This window comes from Thamnophis elegans, chromosome 2, assembly GCF_009769535.1.
Source record: "Thamnophis elegans isolate rThaEle1 chromosome 2, rThaEle1.pri, whole genome shotgun sequence".
Classification (NCBI taxonomy): Eukaryota; Metazoa; Chordata; class Lepidosauria; order Squamata; family Colubridae; genus Thamnophis; species Thamnophis elegans.
This window is the reverse complement of record NC_045542.1, coordinates 161,584,394-161,606,484: the sequence shown is the minus strand read 5'-3', so window position 1 is coordinate 161,606,484 and position 22,091 is coordinate 161,584,394. Positions and strand designations below refer to the sequence as shown.

General features: G+C 42.4%; 1 protein-coding gene across 1 annotated transcript in view; it reads left to right on the top strand.

Moving 5' to 3' along the window:
- LOC116502493 (zinc finger protein 850-like) overlaps nt 1-20,649 on the top strand; it is a 39,327-nt gene extending 18,678 nt beyond the window's left edge. Inside the window, exons 5-9 of the mRNA XM_032208374.1 lie at nt 3,991-4,220; nt 10,787-10,907; nt 12,263-13,124; nt 15,765-15,894; nt 18,320-20,649. Coding sequence (XP_032064265.1) covers nt 3,991-4,220; nt 10,787-10,907; nt 12,263-13,124; nt 15,765-15,894; nt 18,320-19,752 — 2,776 coding nt within the window. The 3' untranslated portion in view covers nt 19,753-20,649. The remainder of the gene's footprint in view (nt 1-3,990; nt 4,221-10,786; nt 10,908-12,262; nt 13,125-15,764; nt 15,895-18,319) is intronic.
- Nucleotides 20,650-22,091: the final 1,442 nt, after the last annotated feature.

Here is a 22,091-nt window from a genome sequence, read left to right as displayed (position 1 = left end):
TCTGAAAAGGAAATACTTTTTTCCCCTCCTTTCTCCTTCTAACAGAGGATAAAATATTGTGACCAAACATTTACTTGCAAGACAACTGCCAACAGATAGTAGAAATTCAGGCCAAGGTAGCAGAAAGCATGGAGCCAGGGAAAATCTGGAATCTCCCGTCAGACACAAACAGCACTCCGAAAAACCACCTAAGAACCTGAAGCTTTTTGAGTTCTTTTTTGGATCCCCAAAAAGCTTCAGGTTCTTTGGTAGCTTCAGTGGTGGGTTTCAAAAAATTTATAGAAACTCGTCTGTAGGTGTGGCTGCAGAAATGCAGAGGAATATGATTTCACTTTCTTCTCTGATAGACATCAATCCCTTTCAAGGATTGATTTTATACTAATCACTAATGATTTGCTTTCTAGGGTCAAGAAGACAAAGATTGCGGCTAGGGTCCTTTCGGACCACAACCCAGTTTGGATGGAGTTGGGAAGGGTAGTGCAGGCAAGAAGGTTTTGGAGATTGAATGAAAACTTATTTAGATATGAAAAGTATATTAATGATTGTAAAAAATTGTTATCTGAATATTTCGTTTTGAATATGAATAAGGGTACATCTATGGAATTCATATGGGATGCAAGCAAAGCGTATATGAGAGGAGTGCTGATGAATATAAATAAAACACATAGATATAAACAAGGGTTAAAACGAACAGAATTGGAAGAGGAAATTAAGAGAAAAGAGTTGGAGTTAACAATGAATCCAGGCGATACAAAGGTTAAGGAAGCTATCACCATATTAAAATCTCAATTTGACATGTTGATCTCTGACCAGGTAGCCACTAATTTATTATATGCAAAACACAATACTTTTTGTAACGCAAACAAACCTGGCAGATGGTTAGCTTATCAGATTAGGGAAAAAAGGAAAACTCGAAATATATCTAAACTGATTTACAGAGGGAAGGAGGTGTTTCAACAGGAAGAGATTCAAAAGGTATTTCGGGAATTTTTTATAGAATTGTATAAAGGGGATAAAATTAATGGTCTAGATATAGACAAATATTTAAATAAAGAGAAAATACCTTCAGTTAGAGAAGAGCACAGGCAAAAATTGAATCAACCAATAACCTCGGGGGAAATTTTGCAGGTAATTAAGCAATTAAAGTTAGGGAAAGTACCAGGTACAGACGGTTTGACAGCGGTTTACTATAAAAATTTACAGTTAGAAATGGTAGAACCTCTTAGAGAATTATTTAATAAGATTCAAACGGAAGGTAAAGTTCCTCCATCTTGGAAGACAGCGTTTATATCTTTGATACCCAAAGAAGATCAAGATACTACCCAACCCAAAAATTATAGACCTATCTCATTACTTAATGTAGATTATAAAATCTTTACTAAAATACTAGCAAATAGGTTAATGCTGGTTATTCAACAATTGATACACACTGACCAAACAGGTTTTATACAGGGGAGACAGATGAAAAGTAATGTCAGATTAATTAATAATGCATTAGAATATTTGGGAAAGAACAACCAGATCCCTGCTGCGTTTATATTCTTGGATGCTGAGAAGGCCTTTGATCGAGTTAATTGGCAATTTCTGTTGAAGATATTGCAAAAAATGCAGATAGGAGATAATTTTTTTACAGTCAATTAAAGCAATATGCCAACAGCAAACAGCACAAATTATAGTCAATGGAAGTTTAACAGACTCTTTTCAAATTGGAAAAGGTACAAGACGGGGCTGTCCTTTGTCCCCATTATTGTTTATTATAACTTTGGAAGTATTGTTGAGTAAAATACGGGGCTTGGGTGGTCTAAAAGGGATCAAGATTAGGCAGCAAGAATACAGAGTGCGCGCTTTTGCGGATGATTTGGTCATAATATTGGAACAACCGCAGGAATCCAGTAGGGTTTTAATGAATATGATTAATCAATACGGTCAAGTATCTGGTTTTAAAATAAATTTAGGAAAAACCAAAATATTAGCTATAAATATGAATACTAAACAAAAGGAAGAACTAGGAGGGACGCTAGGATGTGAGGTGGTCAAAAAAGTCAAATATCTTGGAGTCAATATTTTAACTTCAAATGGGAAATTATATAAGCATAATTATGAACCACTTTGGCATAGCATACAGACAGAGATGAAAAAATGGGAGAAATTGCACTTATCTTTGCTGGGTGGGATAGCGGCAGTGAAAATGAACATTTTACCAAAATTTTTATTTCTCTTCCAAATGTTACCTATACTTAAAAAAGATGCGAATCTTTTAGAATGGCAGAAGGGTATCAACAAATTTGTATAGGCAGGAAAGAAGCCGAGGGTAAAGATGAAAATAATGCAAGATGTACGGGAGAGAGGAGGCTTGAAATTACCTAACCTAAAATTATATTACGATGCAGTGGCGCTATCTGTAATTAGTGATTGGACTCATTTAACTAATGATAGGCCACACTTGGAATACTGCATCCAGGTTGGGTCACCATGATATAAAAAAGATGTGGAGGCTCTAGAAAGAGTGCAGAGAAGAGCAACAAAGATGATTAGGAGACGAGACTAAAACATATGAAGAACAGTAGCAGGAACTGGGTATAGTTTAATAGAAAGGAAGACTAGGGGAGACATGACACCAGTGTTTCGATATCTCAGGGGTTGCCACAAAGAAGATGGAGTCAAACTCTTCTCCAAGGCACCTGAGGGCAGAACAAGAAGCAATGGGTGGAAACTAATCAAGGAGAGAAGCAACTTAGAACTGAGGAGAAATTTGCTGACAGTTAGAACAATTAATCAGTGGAACAGCTTGCCTCCAGAAATTGTGGGTGCTCTATCAGTGGAGGGTTTTAAGAAGAGATTGGACAACTATTTGTCTGCAATGGTACAGGTAGTCCTCAAATTATAACAGTTCATTTAGTGAGCGTTCAAAGTTACAACAGCACTGAAAAAAGTTAATTCTGACCATTTTTCACACTTAAGACCGTTGCAGTATCCCAATGGTCAATGTGATCAAAATTCAGATGCTTGGCAATTGGTTAATATTTATGACGGCTGCAGTGTCCTGGGGTCATGCGATCCCCTTTGGTGACCTTCTGACAAGCCAAATCTATGGGGAAGCCAGATTCACTTGTCACTAACTTAACACCTGCAGTAACCCACTGAACAACACTGGCAAGAAAAAGTCATAAAATGGAGCAAAACTCCCTTAACAAATGTCTCACATAGCAACAGAACTATTGGGCTCAATTTGGGGTCGTAAATCAAGGACTACTTGTATAGGGTTTTCTGCCTGAGAAGGGGTTGGACTAGAAGACCTCCAAGGTCCCTTCCAACTCCATTGCTTTTGTTGTTACCCTACAAAGCAACTGCCTGATGTGTGCACGGGAGAGAATCCGAGAAGGGAAAGATCTCATCTGTGTCCTCAAGACACGTTAAACCCCAAGCCGTTGCTTTTAGAGACAGGGTTGTGCAAACCAACACCCACTGAATTGTATATAGAGATTCTCAGTCATCCAAGCCATAGTTGTCCCCAAAGTTGTTGTTTTTTTTCCAGGAGGCAACTGGACTTTCTTGTTTTTTCTTTGAAATGTTTCGCTTCTCATCCAAGAAGCTTCTTCAGCTCTGACTGGATGGTGGGGAATGGAAGGATTTAGTATTCCTTGCAGACAGCTGGTCATTGGCATCCTTTTAGAGGGCCCTTGAAGCACTTGGATGTTTGTCTGTGTCCTCAGGGTCACCTGAGTGATGCTCCTGGTTCCTGTAGTCCGCAAATTTTCCCCATCCCTAGAAATCCGTTCATACTCCCACACCATTCAAAGGGTCTCCATCCCTAATTGCATTAACTAAAAGTCTGTAAAGATTCTCTGTCATCCAAGGTCATGGTTGTCCCAAAGGGGCTTGTGTCAGGAGGCGACTGGACTTCCTTGTTTGTTTCTTTTTCTTTTCAGGATGTTTCAAAGAACCCATTCAAAGGCTTCTTCCTCCTTTTGTTTCCCCCCGCCCGCGAAGGGTTAAAACCATCGAGGTTGTTGCCGGCCAGAAGGGCCGGGAAGAAATTCGCGGTGCTGATCTGTGGCCGCCCAGTCCCTTCCGGTGGCTGGAGGGGGAGGAGAAAAGGGGCGAATTGCAAAGGGAGAGGGGAGGAAAAGAGAGAGAGAAACGAGATTGGTGGGTTGCAACCCCGGGCTTTGCTTTCTCGCCTGTCCCGGGCAAGACCCGGGTTCGGTGCTGCTGCAGAGGTGAGTTTTGGGAGGGTGGGTGGGTGGGTGCGGGGAAAGTGCATCCTCGGTCGGTGCAAGCCAGCCCGCCCTGCCTGCTCTCTTGTCCGGATCCCGATTACGATTCCTCGCGATGGATTCGCTAGTGAATCTTTCCCGCTTCTTTGCTTTGCAGCTCCGCTTGCACGAAGTGTGGCTTCGATCTGTCTGTCTGCCTGTCCACATCCATTCTTTCTGCTTGGCATTCTACCAATGGAGGGGCTGGAGACAGATTCTATGCGGATCGGTCAGTCTGACTGTCTGTCTGTCTAGCTACCTACCTACCTACCTACCTATCTACCATCTGCCTGCCTGCCTGCCTGCCTGCCTGCCTGCCTGCCTACGTATGTATGTATCTATCTATCTATCTATCTATCTATCTATCTATCTATCTATCTATCTATCTATCTATCATCTGTCTGTCTATCTATTTATCATCTACCTATCTATCATCTCTATCTATCTATCTATCTATCTATCTATCTATCTATCTATCTATCTATCTATCTATCTATCTATCTATCTATCTACCTGTCTACCTATCTATCTAATCTACCTACCTACCTACCATCTGCCTGCCTACGTATCTATCATCTGTCTGTCTGTCTGTCTGTCTGTCTATCTATCTATCTATCTATCTATCTATCTATCTATCTATCATCTACCTACCTATCATCCATCTATCTATCTATCTAGCTCTCTCTCTTTCTATCTTATCTACCTACCTACCTATCTACCTACCTACCATCTGCCTGCCTGCCTACATATCTATCATCTGTCTGTCTGTCTGTCTATCTATTTATCATCTACCTATCTATCATCTCTCTCTCTCTCTCTCTCTCTCTCTCTCCCTATCTATCTAATCTACCTACCTACCATCTGCCTGCCTGCCTACATATCTATCATCTGTCTGTCTGTCTATCTATTTATCATCTACCTATCTATCATCTCTCTCTCTCTCTCTCTCTCTCTCTCTCTCCCTATCTATCTAATCTACCTACCTACCATCTGCCTGCTTACGTATCTATCATCTGTCTGTCTGTCTGTCTGTCTGTCTGTCTGTCTATCTATCAATCTATCTATCTATCTATCTATCTATCTATCTATCTATCTATCTATCTATCATCTACCTACCTATCATCCATCTATCTATCTATCTAGCTCTCTCTCTTTCTATCTTATCTACCTACCTACCTATCTACCTACCTACCATCTGCCTGCCTGCCTACATATCTATCATCTGTCTGTCTGTCTATCTATTTATCATCTACCTATCTATCCTCTCTCTCTCTCTCTCTCTCTCTCTCTCTCTCTCTCTCTCTCTCTCTCTCCCTATCTATCTAATCTACCTACCTACCATCTGCCTGCTTACGTATCTATCATCTGTCTGTCTGTCTGTCTGTCTGTCTATCTATCTATCTATCTATCTATCTATCTATCTATCTATCATCTACCTACCTATCATCCATCTATCTATCTATCTAGCTCTCTCTCTTTCTAACTTATCTACCTACCTACCTACCTACCATCTGCCTGCCTACTTATCTATCTATCATCTGTCTGTCTATCTATCTATCTATCTATCTATCTATCTATCTATCTATCTATCTATCTATCTATCTATCTACCTACCTACCTACCTACCTACCTACCTACCCATCCATCTATCTATCTACCTACCTACCTATCTACCTACCTATCATCTATCATCTCTATCATCCATCTATCTATCTAGCTCTCTATCTACCTACCTACCTACCCATCATCTATCATCTCTATCATCCATCTATCTATCTAGCTCACTCTCTATCTATCTATCTACTATCTGTCTGTCTGTCTATCTGTCTATCTATCTATCTATCTATCTATCTATCTATCTATCTATCTATCTATTATCCATCTATCTATCTAGCTCTCTATCTATCTACCTACCTACCTATCATCTATCATCTCTCTATCTATCTACTATCTATCTATCTATCTATCTATCTATCTATCTATCTATCTATCTATCTATCTATCTATCTATCTATCATCTAGCTAGCTAGCTCGCTTGCTCTCTATCTATCTACCTACCTACCCATCATCTATCATCTCTATCTATCATCCATCTATCTATCTAGCTCACTCTCTATCTATCTATCTACTATCTGTCTGTCTGTCTATCTATCTATCTATCTATCTATTATCCATCTATCTATCTAGCTCTCTCTCTATCTACCTACCTACCTATCATCTATCATCTCTCTATCTATCTACTATCTATCTATCTATCTATCTATCTATCTATCTATCTATCTATCTATCTATCATCTAGCTAGCTAGCTCGCTTGCTCTCTATCTATCTACCTACCTACCCATCATCTATCATCTCTATCTATCATCCATCTATCTATCTAGCTCACTCTCTATCTATCTATCTACTATCTGTCTATCTATCTATCTATCTATCTATCTATCTATCTATCTATCTATCTATCTATTATCCATCTATCTATCTAGCTCTCTATCTATCTACCTACCTACCCATCATCTATCATCTCTATCTATCATCCATCTATCTATCTAGCTCACTCTCTATCTATCTATCTACTATCTGTCTGTCTGTCTATCTGTCTATCTATCTATCTATCTATCTATCTATCTATCTATCTATCTATCTATTATCCATCTATCTATCTAGCTCTCTATCTATCTACCTACCTACCTATCATCTATCATCTCTCTATCTATCTACTATCTATCTATCTATCTATCTATCTATCTATCTATCTATCTATCTATCTATCATCTAGCTAGCTAGCTCGCTTGCTCTCTATCTATCTACCTACCTACCCATCATCTATCATCTCTATCTATCATCCATCTATCTATCTAGCTCACTCTCTATCTATCTATCTACTATCTGTCTGTCTGTCTATCTATCTATCTATCTATTATCCATCTATCTATCTAGCTCTCTCTCTATCTACCTACCTACCTATCATCTATCATCTCTCTATCTACTATCTATCTATCTATCTATCTATCTATCTATCTATCTATCTATCTATCATCTAGCTAGCTAGCTCGCTTGCTCTCTATCTATCTACCTACCTACCCATCATCTATCATCTCTATCTATCATCCATCTATCTATCTAGCTCACTCTCTATCTATCTATCTACTATCTGTCTATCTATCTATCTATCTATCTATCTATCTATCTATCTATTATCCATCTATCTATCTAGCTCTCTATCTATCTACCTACCTACCCATCATCTATCATCTCTATCTATCATCCATCTATCTATCTAGCTCACTCTCTATCTATCTATCTATCTATCTATCTATCTACTATCTGTCTGTCTGTCTGTCTATCTATCTATCTATCTATCTATCTATCTATCTATCTATCTATCTATCTATTATCCATCTATCTATCTAGCTCTCTATCTACCTACCTACCTACCCATCATCTATCATCTCTATCTATCATCCATCTATCTATCTAGCTCACTCTCTATCTATCTATCTACTATCTGTCTGTCTGTCTGTCTATCTATCTATCTATCTATCTATCTATCTATCTATCTATCTATCTATGTATTATCCATCTATCTATCTAGCTCTCTATCTATCTACCTACCTACCTATCATCTATCATCTCTCTATCTATCTACTATCTATCTATCTATCTATCTATCTATCTATCTATCTATCTATCTATCTATCTATCTATCTATCTATCATCTAGCTAGCTAGCTCGCTTGCTCTCTATCTATCTACCTACCTACCTATCATCTATCATCTCTCTATCTATCTATCTACTATCTATCTATCTATCTATCTATCTATCTATCTATCTATCTATCATCTAGCTAGCTAGCTCGCTTGCTCTCTATCTATCTATCTACCTACCTAGAGCTGAGGTGGCGCAGTGGTTAAATGCAGCACTGCAGGCTACTGCTAGATCAGCAGTTCAGCGGTTCAAATCTCACCGGCTCAGGGTTGACTCAGCCTTCCATCCTTCCGAGGTGGGTAAAATGAGGACCCAGATTGTTGGGGGCAATATGCTGACTCTCTGTAAACTGCTTAGAGAGGGCTGAAAGCCCTATGAAGCGGTATATAAGTCTAACTGCTATTACCTACCTACCTACCTATCATACCTATCATATCTATCTATCTATCTATCTATCTATCTATCTATCTATCTATCTATCTATCTATCTATCTATTATCATCTATCTATCTAGCTCTCTATCTATCTACCTACCTACCTATCATCTATCATCTCTCTATCTATCTACTATCTATCTATCTATCTATCTATCTATCTATCTATCTATCTATCTATCTATCTATCTATCTATCTATCATCTAGCTAGCTAGCTCGCTTGCTCTCTATCTATCTACCTACCTACCCATCATCTATCATCTCTGTCTATCATCCATCTATCTATCTAGCTCACTCTCTATCTATCTATCTACTATCTGTCTGTCTGTCTATCTATCTATCTATCTATCTATCTATTATCCATCTATCTATCTAGCTCTCTATCTATCTACCTACCTACCCATCATCTATCATCTCTATCTATCATCCATCTATCTATCTAGCTCACTCTCTATCTATCTACTATCTGTCTGTCTGTCTATCTATCTATCTATCTATCTATCTATCTATCTATCTATTATCCATCTATCTATCTAGCTCTCTATCTACCTACCTACCTACCCATCATCTATCATCTCTATCTATCATCCATCTATCTATCTAGCTCACTCTCTATCTATCTATCTACTATCTGTCTGTCTATCTATCTATCTATCTATCTATCTATCTATCTATCTATTATCCATCTATCTATCTAGCTCTCTATCTATCTACCTACCTACCCATCATCTATCATCTCTATCTATCATCCATCTATCTATCTAGCTCACTCTCTATCTATCTATCTACTATCTGTCTGTCTGTCTGTCTGTCTATCTATCTATCTATCTATCTATCTATCTATCTATTATCCATCTATCTATCTAGCTCTCTATCTATCTACCTACCTACCCATCATCTATCATCTCTATCTATCATCCATCTATCTATCTAGCTCACTCTCTATCTATCTATCTACTATCTGTCTGTCTATCTATCTATCTATCTATCTATCTATCTATCTATCTATCTATCTATCTATTATCCATCTATCTATCTAGCTCTCTATCTATCTACCTACCTACCCATCATCTATCATCTCTATCTATCATCCATCTATCTATCTAGCTCACTCTCTATCTATCTATCTACTATCTGTCTGTCTGTCTGTCTGTCTATCTATCTATCTATCTATCTATCTATCTATCTATCTATCTATTATCCATCTATCTATCTAGCTCTCTATCTATCTACCTACCTACCCATCATCTATCATCTCTATCTATCATCCATCTATCTATCTAGCTCTCTATCTATCTATCTATCTACTATCTGTCTGTCTGTCTGTCTATCTATCTATCTATCTATCTATCTATCTATCTATCTATCTATCTATCTATTATCCATCTATCTATCTAGCTCTCTATCTATCTACCTACCTACCTATCATCTATCATCTCTCTATCTATCTACTATCTATCTATCTATCTATCTATCTATCTATCTATCTATCTATCTATCATCTAGCTAGCTAGCTCGCTTGCTCTCTATCTATCTATCTATCTATCTATCTATCTATCTATCTATCTATTATCCATCTATCTATCTAGCTCTCTATCTATCTACCTACCAACCTATCATCTATCATCTCTCTCTCTATCTATCTATCTATCTATCATCTAGCTAGCTAGCTCGCTTGCTATCTATCTATCTATCTATCTATCTACCTACCTAGAGCTGAGGTGGCGCAGTGGTTAAATGCAGCACTGCAGGCTACTGCTAGATCAGCAGTTCAGCGGTTCAAATCTCACCGGCTCAGGGTTGACTCAGCCTTCCATCCTTCCGAGGTGGGTAAAATGAGGACCCGGATTGTTGGGGGCGATATGCTGACTCTCTGTAAACCGCTTAGAGAGGCCTGAAAGCCCTATGAAGCGGTATATAAGTCTAACTGCTATTACCTACCTACCTATCTATCTACCTACCTACCTACCTATCATATCTTTCTATCTATCTATCTATCTATCTATCTATCTATCTATCTATCTATCTATCTATCTATCAGAATAGATAGTTGGAAGGGTCCTTGGAGGTCTTCTAGTCTAACCCCGTTGCTCAAGCAGGAGACCCTATACCTTTTCAGACAGGCAGCTGTCCAGTCTTTTCTTAAAAACTTCCACCGATGAAGCACCAGCCAAATAATGATGAAGCTCAAGCCAAGAGATGCTTTGGCCATACTTTTTAGTCAGCCCTAGGAACAAGCAGAAGTCTGTCCAGAAACGTGGCTTGGTTTGGAATGTGGCATCCTGAAAGTGCCGCCTCCCTTTCCAATAAACTCCCATGGTTTTGTTGCAAAGGGTGTGCCTGTAAGTTTCCCCCCCCCCCTCTTTTGTTTTTATCTTTTCCCCTATAGGCGATTCTCTCCTGGAGGCACAGAGTTATAGCTGGCCAAAGGGCTCAGGCACACTTGAAGAATATCACTTCCTGCCTACCTACCTGCCTGCACCATTAACGTCAATGGGCTTCTACTCCAGGTAGGTGGGACTAAGCTACAACACCTGGACAAAGACATAATTTTGACAAGCTTGTATATATTTTAGCTCAGCAAAGCCTACAGTTCTATGGTATTAAATATCATTTGAGTTGAGCAGCTGTCAACAGGTACATCAAGGTGAATGAGGTTTCGGGGGTGATGCCTCCTTAAGTCAAATATGCACTGCCTTGGGTTCGAAGGGCCACTGTGCAAACTCAGGAAAAGATGCAGCTGCTTTAAAGAGGGACCAGTAGGTGCCCAGTGCTGTTTCTGCTTCCAGTTTAGAGCAGTGTTTTTCAAGCTCGGCAACTGGGGGAATGTATGAACTTCAACTCCCAGAATTCCTCAGGGCTATTTTTCACATCTCTTCAAATTGCCAAACTTGAATAACACTCGCCTAGAGAAATCTATAGTCCCCAAATTCTTAGCAACGGGCCACACTGACAGAAGAATTCTGGGAATCGAAGTCCAGACTCTCAGAATTTTTGTTAATGGCCATGCTACTGGAGAATTCTGGGAACTGAATTCTGAATTACCATATTTTTCGGGAGTATAAGACGCACCAAGGTTTTGAAGAGGCAAATTAAAAAAAAAGTTTTTGCACTCTACAAACCTCCCAAAAATGGGCCTGGTTGTTGTTGCTTTTGTTTTCAAAAAAGGGGCATGAATAGTCTTTAGGAGGCTTGTAGAGTGCTCCAGGGGGGGGGGGGAGAGCAAAAAAAGGCCCGTTTTTTGCAAAAATGAACCTGCTTTTTGTCAAAAAAGGGCATGGATAGCTTTTAGGGGGCTTATAGAGTGCTCCTGGGGCTGGGAATTGAGCAAAAAAGGCCCATTTTTTTTCTCATTTCTGCCCCCCCCAGCCCCCAGGATCACTCTGCAAGGTTCCTAAAGCTCCGCATGGCCATTTTGGTGAAGGGGACAGGGTGTCAGGAGGCAAAAAATGCTATATTCAGTGTATAAGACGCACCCAAATTTTCAGCCTCTTTTTTGCAGGAAAAGGATGCATTTTATACAGGTTTCAGGAGACAAAAATGCTGTATAAGACACACCCAGATTTTCAGCCTCTTTTTTTGGGGGGGGGGGGGAAGGTGTATCTTATACTCCGAAAAATACAATATGTACTCCCAGAATTTTCAGCCGTGACTGGAGAACTCTGGGATCCATTGTCAGTGTCCAGTCAGCATGGCCCGAATTGAGACCAATATCTATGCTCCCAGAATTCTCTGCAATAGCCATGCTGCCTGGAGAATTCTGGGAAATGAAGTCTAGTGCGTGCCCAGATTGGAGAAGGCTTCTTCTATCTCAGCTCTTTTAAATAACCCAATGTAATGACCCTTATGTCTTTGTGGCAGGCAGATTTCTTGAGTGGCGGCAAGCCGACCAAGGTTGGACTTTTCTCACCTCAACCCAATTGGGACCCAACGCCAGTAGACCCAAAGAATTGAAAGGGAAGGGAGGAAACCGAGCTGGACTAAAGTCACGCTGGCCTGGAGGAGTTGAAATGGCCTCCAAGGAGGCAGAGGAAGACTTGATGAGTCCCCGTGATCAACAGGATTATCTCCCAGTGGTACAGCAGGAGGAGAAAGCAGAAGGACAGAGTGTGGCAAGTCCTGGAGATGTTTCTGAGGGAACGGAGTTGAGCAACCATGTTGGCCTGCTAAAAAACGAAGAGAAAACATCGCCCGGAAAAGATGCCCCAGGGATGGAGGAAAGGTCTCCATCTCAACCCGAGCATGCTCCGTTCCCGGCTTCCCAACGCTGGGACGATTTATTTCTGACCTCCATCGAAAAGGCAATCAACACTCACCCGGGGAAATGGATGTCCCAGCTCATCCCAGGCCTCAAAGACGAAGGGGAAGCATTTGAGGACAAGGAGATTGGAGACTACGGGAAAGTGAAGGCGGCCGTCTTGCGGGTGGATGCGATCAGCACCGAAGTCCAGCGGCAGCATTTCCGGCGGTTCTTATACCGAGAGGTTGATGGTCCCCGGGAAGCCTGCAGCCGTCTCTGGTTCTTGTGCCACCGGTGGCTGAAGCCGGAGAGGCACACCAAGGAGCAGATCCTGGAGCTGCTGATCCTGGAGCAGTTCTTGGCCATCCTGCCCAGGGAGATCCAGGGCTGGGTCAAAGATGGCTGCCCTGAGACTTGTGCCCAGGCAGTGACTCTGGCTGAAGACTTCCTCTTGAGCCAACAAGAAGTTGAGAGACAGACTCAGCAGGTAATAGATTTTCAGAAGAATAGATTTGTTTTGCATGATTAAGCTTCTGCACTCCAAGCGTGAAAACATTTGAAGGTTGAAACACTTTGGGATGGGATTCCTCCTTAAGGGGGTATTGAATCAGATCTGCTCTCCCCCCCCCCCCAAATAGATTGCAACTGAATTGATCAACCTTCTGCATCCTGAAGTTTTTTAACAGTTGTTCAATCATGTTTATCTGGATCTTTAGTCAATATAATACAATAGAGTTGGAAGGGACCTTGGAGGTCTTCTAGTCCTTCTAGCCTAGGCAAGAAACCCTATACCATTTCAGACAAATGGCTATCCAACATCTTCTTAAAGACTTCCATTGTTGGGGAATTCACAACTTCTGGAGGCAAGCTGTTCCACTGATTAATTGTTCTGTCAGGAAATTTCTCCTCGCTTCTAAGTTGCTTCTCTCCTTGATTAGTTTCCACTCATTGCTTCTTGTTCTACCCTCAGGTGCCTTGGAGAATAGTATGACTCCCTCTTCTTTGTGGCAACCCCTGAGATATTGGAACACTGCTATCATGTCTCCTCTAGTCCTTCTTTTCATTAAACTAGATATACCCAGTTCCTGCAACCGTTCTTCATATGTTTTAGTCTCCAGTCCCCTAATCATCTTTGTTGCTCTTCTCTGCACTCTTTCTAGAGTCTCCACATCCTTTTTACATCGTGGTGACCAAAACTGAGAGCAGTATTCCAAGTGTGACTTACCAAGGCATTATAAAGTGGTATTAACACTTCACATGATCTTGATTCTATCCCTCTGTTTATGCAGCCTAGAACTGTGTTGGCTTTTTTGGCAGCTGCTACACACTGCTGGCTCATATTTAAATGGTTGTCCACTAGGATTCCAAGATCTCTCTCACAGTTACTGCTGTTGAACGAGGTACCACCTATACTGTACCTATGCATTTCGTTTTTGTTGCCTAAATGTAGAACCTTACTCTTTTCACCACTGAATTTCATTTTATTAGATAGTGCCCAGTGTCCAAGTTTGTCAAGATCCTTCTGTATCTTTAGAAGTCAATAAGAATAAGGTTTGTAATTCTGTGGAATGATAGCTGCTTATAATGTCAATGGTATGACACGCAAGGAAAGAATTGCACCAATGTTCCCCAACCTTGGGCCGTGGCCTAATCTCCACTGGGCCACGTGAATGGCTGTCCTGTATACAAGCATCGTGGGCACTTATGGCTCCGCTCGTGCAAGTGTCGCCACAAAAATCTTGGGTGCTCACACACACATGAGATGGCCCCTCCCACTAAATCATCTGCTCTCCCCCCCTCCCCAAACATTTTGGGCTGCCAATGTAGAAAAGTTTGCACGGGTTCAGGCCCTCCTCTAGCTATGATTCTGCCCAGTTTGGTAAACATCCAAATGCTACCCCTGGCTGGCCATGCAGTTTCTCCCATCCCATCCAGTCCCTCCCAGGAGTATCCACGCTGCCCATTCATCATGCCAGGTAAGTGCAGGGCACACACAGAGGCTTGGGGATGGGGGGGGAGGAAGAGGAGGTTCTGGATGTCCGGTAACAGCCCTATTTCTGGCCTCTGGAGGGCCTCCAGAGCCCAGGGGAAGCAGTTTTCACTCTCCCAGAGGCTCAAAGAAAACGTCCAGAGCCTGGGGAGGGTGAAAAATGCCCCCCCCCCCCGCCTCCACCGTGGTGCAGGAGGCCAACGAGGCCACGCCCAGTCAGTAACGGGGCAGAAAACCATTGCTTCAATTTTTGAAGCCCACCCCTGGTGAACTCTGATCTATGGGGCGGGCTGAGGAAGAAAGCAAGTTCCTGCCCCTCGTTTTAACAGTTTTTAAAATAACAGAGAAAGAGAAAAATTAAGGTAAAACTAATTGCTACTTAATTCTGAAGAGGGAATCCAAGATATTTAGAATTGTCCTCTGTTTATCTAACCTCCTGCTGGGTACAGGCAGTCCTTGCTTACGACCATTCATTTAACGGCCATTCGAAGATACATCAACACTAAAAAAAGGGGGGCTTGCCTTAGCTGTGAACATGCAATTGTCACAGCATCCCCATGGCCCATGCGATGGTGATTTGGGCACTGGGCAACAGGCTGGCGTTTACGAAGGATGCAGCATCCCAGGGTCATATGATCACCTTTTGGCACCTCCCCACTCGATTTCCAACAAAGTCAGCAATTCGAAAGGTTGCAAAGCATAGTCACCTGGTGTCTTGCTTAACAGCCGTGGTGGTTCGCTTCACGACTGTGGTAAGAAGCTCATAAAATTGGGCACAGTCACACGTTGCCTCGTTTAACCACCCTATTTCTTAACCATACATTTCTGGTCCTGGTGGTAGTCATATGTCAAGAACTACTTATTTCTCTAGATCAGTGTTTTTTTTTTGTTTGTTTTTTTAAGTTTGGCAACATTAAGACGTGGACTTCAACTCCCAGAATTCCCCATACAGCCGGTTGGTTGAGGAATTCTGGGAGTTGAAGTCCACCTGTTTTAAAAGTTGCCAAGTTGGAGAAATAATTGCTCTCAATGATTTTTAAGTTGGGGGGGGGGGGATGTCATTGGTCACAGTTATGGAACGTTTCCAGTCAACTCTGATCTCCTCATCCTTGAATGGGATTTCTCCTGCTTTTCCAGGTGCCTGAGTTGTTTGAGGAGACGGGGGCGAGCTCCCCAAAGACCAGCGACCAAATCTTGCCAGACATTGAGCAGAGTCAACGGTGTTTGGAGGTTAAACAGGAGCAGCCTCTGGAGAACTTGTCTTTAGGTGAGACACAACCCGCGTGGCATTCAAAGTCCCCTGAAGCGCATCGCTTCGCCTCAGAACCTTCTGACGGGAGATTCTCCTGCACCCAAATTCCATTTCATTCATTTAGGCTGGGAATATCTTCCTCTTTTTTTAAAAAAATAGAATTTATTTTTATTTTCAAAACAAACACAACACATAAAATCTTCCTTCTTTACATACTGTAGAAAGTGTATCAGTTGGTGACAAAAGTTTTTTGTGCATCTCTACCGAAGTCATCAAGCATAATTCATATTAACTCAAGTATTTTAACTCAGATATTTATACATGCTACCATCATCATACCTCCATTTTCATTTGACTATAATTGTTTAAACATCCTTCATCATAAAATATACCAAGATTTAATACATAACCACATACTGGCATTTCATTTAATATTTCTAAAATCCTCCAATAACACTGAATCCTTATGTCCTATTCTAGCTAAACATCCATAATACTTAATAACAAAGTTTTCTAATCCACCTTTCCAAATCGCTGTTGGCAATTTTCATCTAGTTTCCTTATATTATACTCATACATATATATATAGGTTGTCAATATCCCTCCTTTATTTGACTATATCCTGTATCATAAAATTTTCCCCCTAATAATCAAAACTTAACTGTATCTAACGTAATTCTTTTTTATTAACTTTTGTATATAATCCAAAAGGATTTCTAATCTTCCTTTCATGGGTACCATTCAATATTCATATCCAATTATAACTTATCATAACACCTCTTGAACATGGAGAACTTGTGCCAATTAACAATAGTCCAATTCAATTAAAGGTAAGCTTTGGGAGTAAACGAAGGCCTCATCAGGCAGACAGGAAAAATGGTTCTCAGTTGAGGCACAAAAGACTCAAATTATTCTATTCTGGACACGTGATGTCTGTTCAGAACTCTCAGAAGCCTGTGAAGGTGGAAGGAAAGAGAAGAAGGGAGGCGACTAGCACCAAACAGGATGGGCTCGGTTACAGTGGTGATGAAGCACCATTGGAAGAGCTGAAGCAGGGGTGAAATGCTACCGGTTCAGACCAGTTCACCCGAACCAGTAGTTAAAAAATGCTAACGGTTCGGACGAACCAGTATTTCTGACCCATCAACTTCGACGCACGATTTATATTAGCTAGAAAAGAAGGATTTTCTGTTTTCTAGCTAATCTAAATCGCGTGGCATAGCGGATTCTACTCACCCCATCGCTGTTTTACTTACCTTTGCAGGCGCTCTCAGTAGCGGGCTCTATGCACCCTCCTGGACGTCATCACGTCCGTTTTTGACGCTCTGCGCATGCGCGGACAGTCCTGTGCATGCACGGGGGTGGCCCGTGCACTCACATTTGCAAACTGGTAGCGAAGGTAAGTTGATTTCACCCCTGACTTGAAGGATCAGGTTGAGCGAGAAGATCATGGAGGAAATTTTTCTGTGTGATTGTTAAAAGATAATTTGCCACCAGTTTGCAAGAAAAATGTCTCCATTAAAAAAAAGAGGCTTAATGTTGAGATATTTTATTATTCACATTGTCAATGATAACTGGGGCCAACATCACCTCTGTAATAGAGTTCATCTCCTTCACTGCCGGTGTCTCTCTTCTTCTCTTTCTTTCCACCTTTCCCAGAATTGCAGCTGGGAAATCAATCCATCAGACTAGAATAGGAATAGAATAGAGTTAGAATAGAAAAGAAGAGAATGAAATAGGGATAGAATAGAATTAGAACAGAATAGGATGAAATAGAAATAGAATTAGAATGAAATAGGAATAGAATAGAAATAGAATAAGAATAGAATAGAATAGTATGAAATAGGAATGGAATAGAACAGAATAGATGGAATGGGATATGAATAGAATAGAATGAAATAGGAATAGAATAGAAATAGAATTATTTATTGGCCAAGTGTGATTGGACATACAAGGAATTTGTCTTTGGTGCATATGCTGTCAGTGTACATAAAAAGACAAGATACATTCATCAAGAATCATAAGGTACAACATCTAATGATCATCATAGGATACAAATAAGCAATCAAATCATATTAGGAAACAATCAATATAAATCGTAAGGATAAAGCAACAAAGTTACAGTCATATGACTTATAGACCAGGCTCATACTATCCTATTGATTGAAAGGCTCGGGGAGGGGGAAAACAGAAAGCCTCCGGACCCCGGGGAAGGCAAAAATGCCTCCCCCCTCCCCTGGTACAGGAGACCGACTAGGCCACGCCCACAATGTCCACGCCCACCCAGCAACCGGGCAGAGAACCCCTTGCTGAAATTTTTGAAGTCACCCCTGAATGTAAGTGCTGTTGCTATTTCCTCATTTGCCCTTTTGGTTTGAAAGAACAGAACTAGAACAATTTTATACTAACGTTGGTCCAAATTTATTGGGGTTCCTTTTAGATGATCTCTGCGCGAGTGAAAACGACGCTGGGATCCCCCAGCAGGCAAGGCGAGAACCTGAGATGCTGCCCGAGGCATCCGAGGGAGGCACTCCGGATTCCCTTCCCATTTCAGATGAGCAAGGAGCCATCTCTGAAAGCCAGCAGAAGCCAGAACATGCTGGCTTGAGAAAACCTCCAAGGAAGAGGGCTCAAAACTCCATTTCTTTGGTGGAGGGTTACAAACATCTCAGCGTCGCCCCAACAGAAAAGAAAAACACAGATGATGAACCAGCTGTCAAGATCATCATATGCAAAGAAACTTTCAGCCAGGGTTCTGATCACGCAGGGGAAAAAGTCCACAAATGCTCGGTGTGCGGAAAGTGTTTCAGTCTTCGTTCGCGCCTGATTGTCCACGAGAGGACCCACACGGGCGAGAAACCTTACACCTGCTCGGAGTGCGGACGAAGCTTCAGCGTCAGCTCCAGTCTCATCGCCCACCGGAGAACCCACACGGGCGAGAAGCCCTACAAGTGTTCCCATTGTGCCAAGAGTTTCAGCGTGAAGTCCGGGCTGATCGCTCACGAGCGGACCCACACGGGAGAGAAACCCTACAAATGTCTGTACTGCAGCAAAAGTTTCCGCCGCAATTCGGGTCTCGTGAGTCACCAGCGGATCCACACGGGGGACAAGCCGTACCAGTGCTCGGTGTGCGAGAAAAGCTTCAGCGACATCTCCAACCTCATTACCCACCACCGGATCCACACGGGAGAAAAACCTTACAAGTGCTTGGAGTGCGGGAAAAGCTTCAGCCAGAGCTCGTACCTCAACAGCCACCAGAGAATCCACACGGGGGAAAAGCCATACGAGTGCGCCGAGTGCGGGAAGACCTTCAGCGTTAGCTCTCGGCTTCGGAAGCACCAAAGGAGCCACACGGGAGAAAGACCTTTTGTCTGCTTGGACTGCGGGAAAACGTTCAGCGAGAGCTCCGATCTCCTGGCCCACGAGAGGGCGCACACGGGAGAGAAACCCTTCCGCTGCTCCTTTTGCGGGAAGAGTTTTCTCCGTAGCTCTGAGGTGGTGAGCCACGAGAGAATCCACACGGGCGAAAAACCGTACCAGTGCGGGGAGTGTGGGAAAAGCTTTAGTGTCAGCTCGCGCCTCAGCGCACACCGGAGGATCCACACGGGGGAAAAGCCATTCCAGTGCGTGGTGTGCGAGAGAAGCTTCAGTTACAAATCCCACCTCATTACTCACCAGCGAATCCATACCGGGGAGAAACCGTTCCAGTGCTCCGTCTGCGGGAAAAGTTTCCGGGGCAGTTCCAGCCTGGTGGCGCACGAACGGACTCACACGGGAGAGAAGCCGTACCGGTGTCTGGACTGTGGGAAAAGCTTTACTCAGAGCTCAAACCTCATTAGTCACCAGCGAATCCACACAGAAGGCAATTCCTGAGATCCTCCTCAAGTGGACCTCTGTGGATTCTTAGTGGGCTCTTCCTTTTCCCAGGGAGATGTCGGCGGCTTCCGTATTTCGGCGGCAATTCCACCTCTTCTCTAGAAGGGGCGCATTTTCAGCAATTGTGCACTAACAAAGGGTTTCCTTTCTCAACACTGATGCTACAACGAACTGGCAGGTGTGTGTTTGTGTCCACCAATTTACCCAGACCAAAGTACGTGAGGTTTGGGGGAGATGCTGATGGTGTGATGCCTGGAGAAGTTGATCAGAGGGGTAGATAGATGATCACACCCCTTCTGTTCAGAATCCCCTTCGCACCTGCACTGCAGGGCTGGGGGAATCTTCTCTTTTTTTTCCAGAAAGGGAGAATCTGCCACGTGTGGGGTAGAATGAAAATGTCTACGGTAAAGGAGGACTTCCGTTTTTATTTTGAGATCCAAGATCCGATCGGTTGGCTTTTTAGTTCCTGGAGAACCTATTAGAACTAGAGGAGGAAATTCCGCTTGGAAGGGGAGGGAATTCTAGTTTACGGGAAACAGAAGAGCACGCGATCTCGGGTTTGAAGTCAAAGGCTGCCGCAGTTTTCAAGTAGGGAAATAATTGAAAGGAGCGGGTGGGCGCAGGTTCATCATCTGAAGGCTTAACATTTGCAGAATTATTTGGGAAGAGGGGTTCTATCCCTCCCTTCCCCCCCCTCAAAAAAAAAGAAAACAGGACTCCAATTTTTAGAAAGTTTGGAAAGATTGATTTGGCTGACTTAACAGGCCTGCCTGTAGCTCTGGCTCTCCAGAGAAAAGGAGGAACTAGGAGAAGTATGGAAAGTATTTGAAAAATGTCCCAAAGGTGCTTTTTGCAACAGGCAACTGGACTTTCTGGTTTTTCTTTGAAGAGGTTTCGCTTGTCTTCCAAGAAGCTTCTTCAACTCTGACAGGATGGTGGGGAATGGGAGGATTTATGAGTAGCTCTCTGCAAGGAATATCAATATCTCAGGGGCTGCCACAAAGAAGAGGGAGTCAAACTATTGTTTAGTTATGTCTAGTTTAATGAAAAGAAGGACTAGGGGAGACATGATAGCAGTCTTCCAATATCTCAGGGGTTGCCACAAAGAAGAGGGAGTCAAACTATTTTCCAAGGCACCTGAGGGTAGAACAAGAAGCAATGGGTGGAAACTAATCAAGGAGAGAAGCAACTTAGAACTGAGGAGAAACTTCCTGACAGTTAGAACAATTAATCAGTGGAACAGCTTGCCTCCAGAAGTTGTGAATGCCCCAACACTGGAACTCTTTAAGAAGATGTTGGATAGCCATTTGTCTGAAACGGTATAGGGTTTCCTGCCTCGGCAGGGGGTTGGACTAGAAGACCTCCAAGGTCCCTTCCAACTCTGCTATTGTATTGTATTGTCCTTTGGGCCTCCCCTCCTTTCTGTTCAGCCCCTTCAACCCTCCCTAGGGTTGAAGGGCCGGAGGCAAAGGGGGTTGGACTAGAAGACCTCCAAGGTCCTTTCCAAATCTGTTATTCTGTTCTATTCAATCCTTCCATTCCCCACCATCCAGTTAGAACTGAGGAAGCTTCTTGGATGAGAAGCAAAACGACTTCAAAGAAAAAACAGAAAGTCCAAGTTGCCTGTTGGGGGGAAAAAAAGCACCTTTGGTACAACCAGGACCTGGGATGGCTGAGAATCTCTGTAGATTAGTGTTTCTCAACCTTGGTCACTTGAAGATGTCTGGACTTCAACTCCCAGAATTCCAAATGCAAATGCTGGCTGGGGAATTCTGGGAGTTGAAGTCCAGACATCTTCAAGTGGCCAAGGTTGAGAAACACTGCTGTAGATATTTCAGAAATGGTTTTCTACCAATCAAGAGAAGGTTTCTATGACTCCCAGACCCAAAGATTCGAACTCTTCAAAGTTGACCGTGGCCAGTTGCAGGGACTGGAGCTGTTATATGATTTAGTGCATTGACGTACAGGTAGTCCTTGACTTACGACCACAATTGGGACCAGAATTCCCGTTGCTGAGCAAGACAACTCTTAAGGGTACTGTACCTGATTTTATGAACCCCCCCCCCCCAGGTTGTTAAGCAAAATCCCTGCATTTGTTAAAAGAGAATCAAACGGCCGGTTTCCTCCATTGACTTTACTAAGAAGGTAACAAAAAGTGTTAGGTAAGCTCCCCGTTGGGAGAGCGAGTACGTTCAGCGAAGCGTTGTGAGAGTTGTGTTGGAGAACACACAAACCAGCATACAGAGACACTGCAGTTTAAATAGGCTTTTACTTTCATGGAAATAGAGGTATCAGAGTCCATCAAACAGTCCAAGTCATACGCGGATAAGACAATC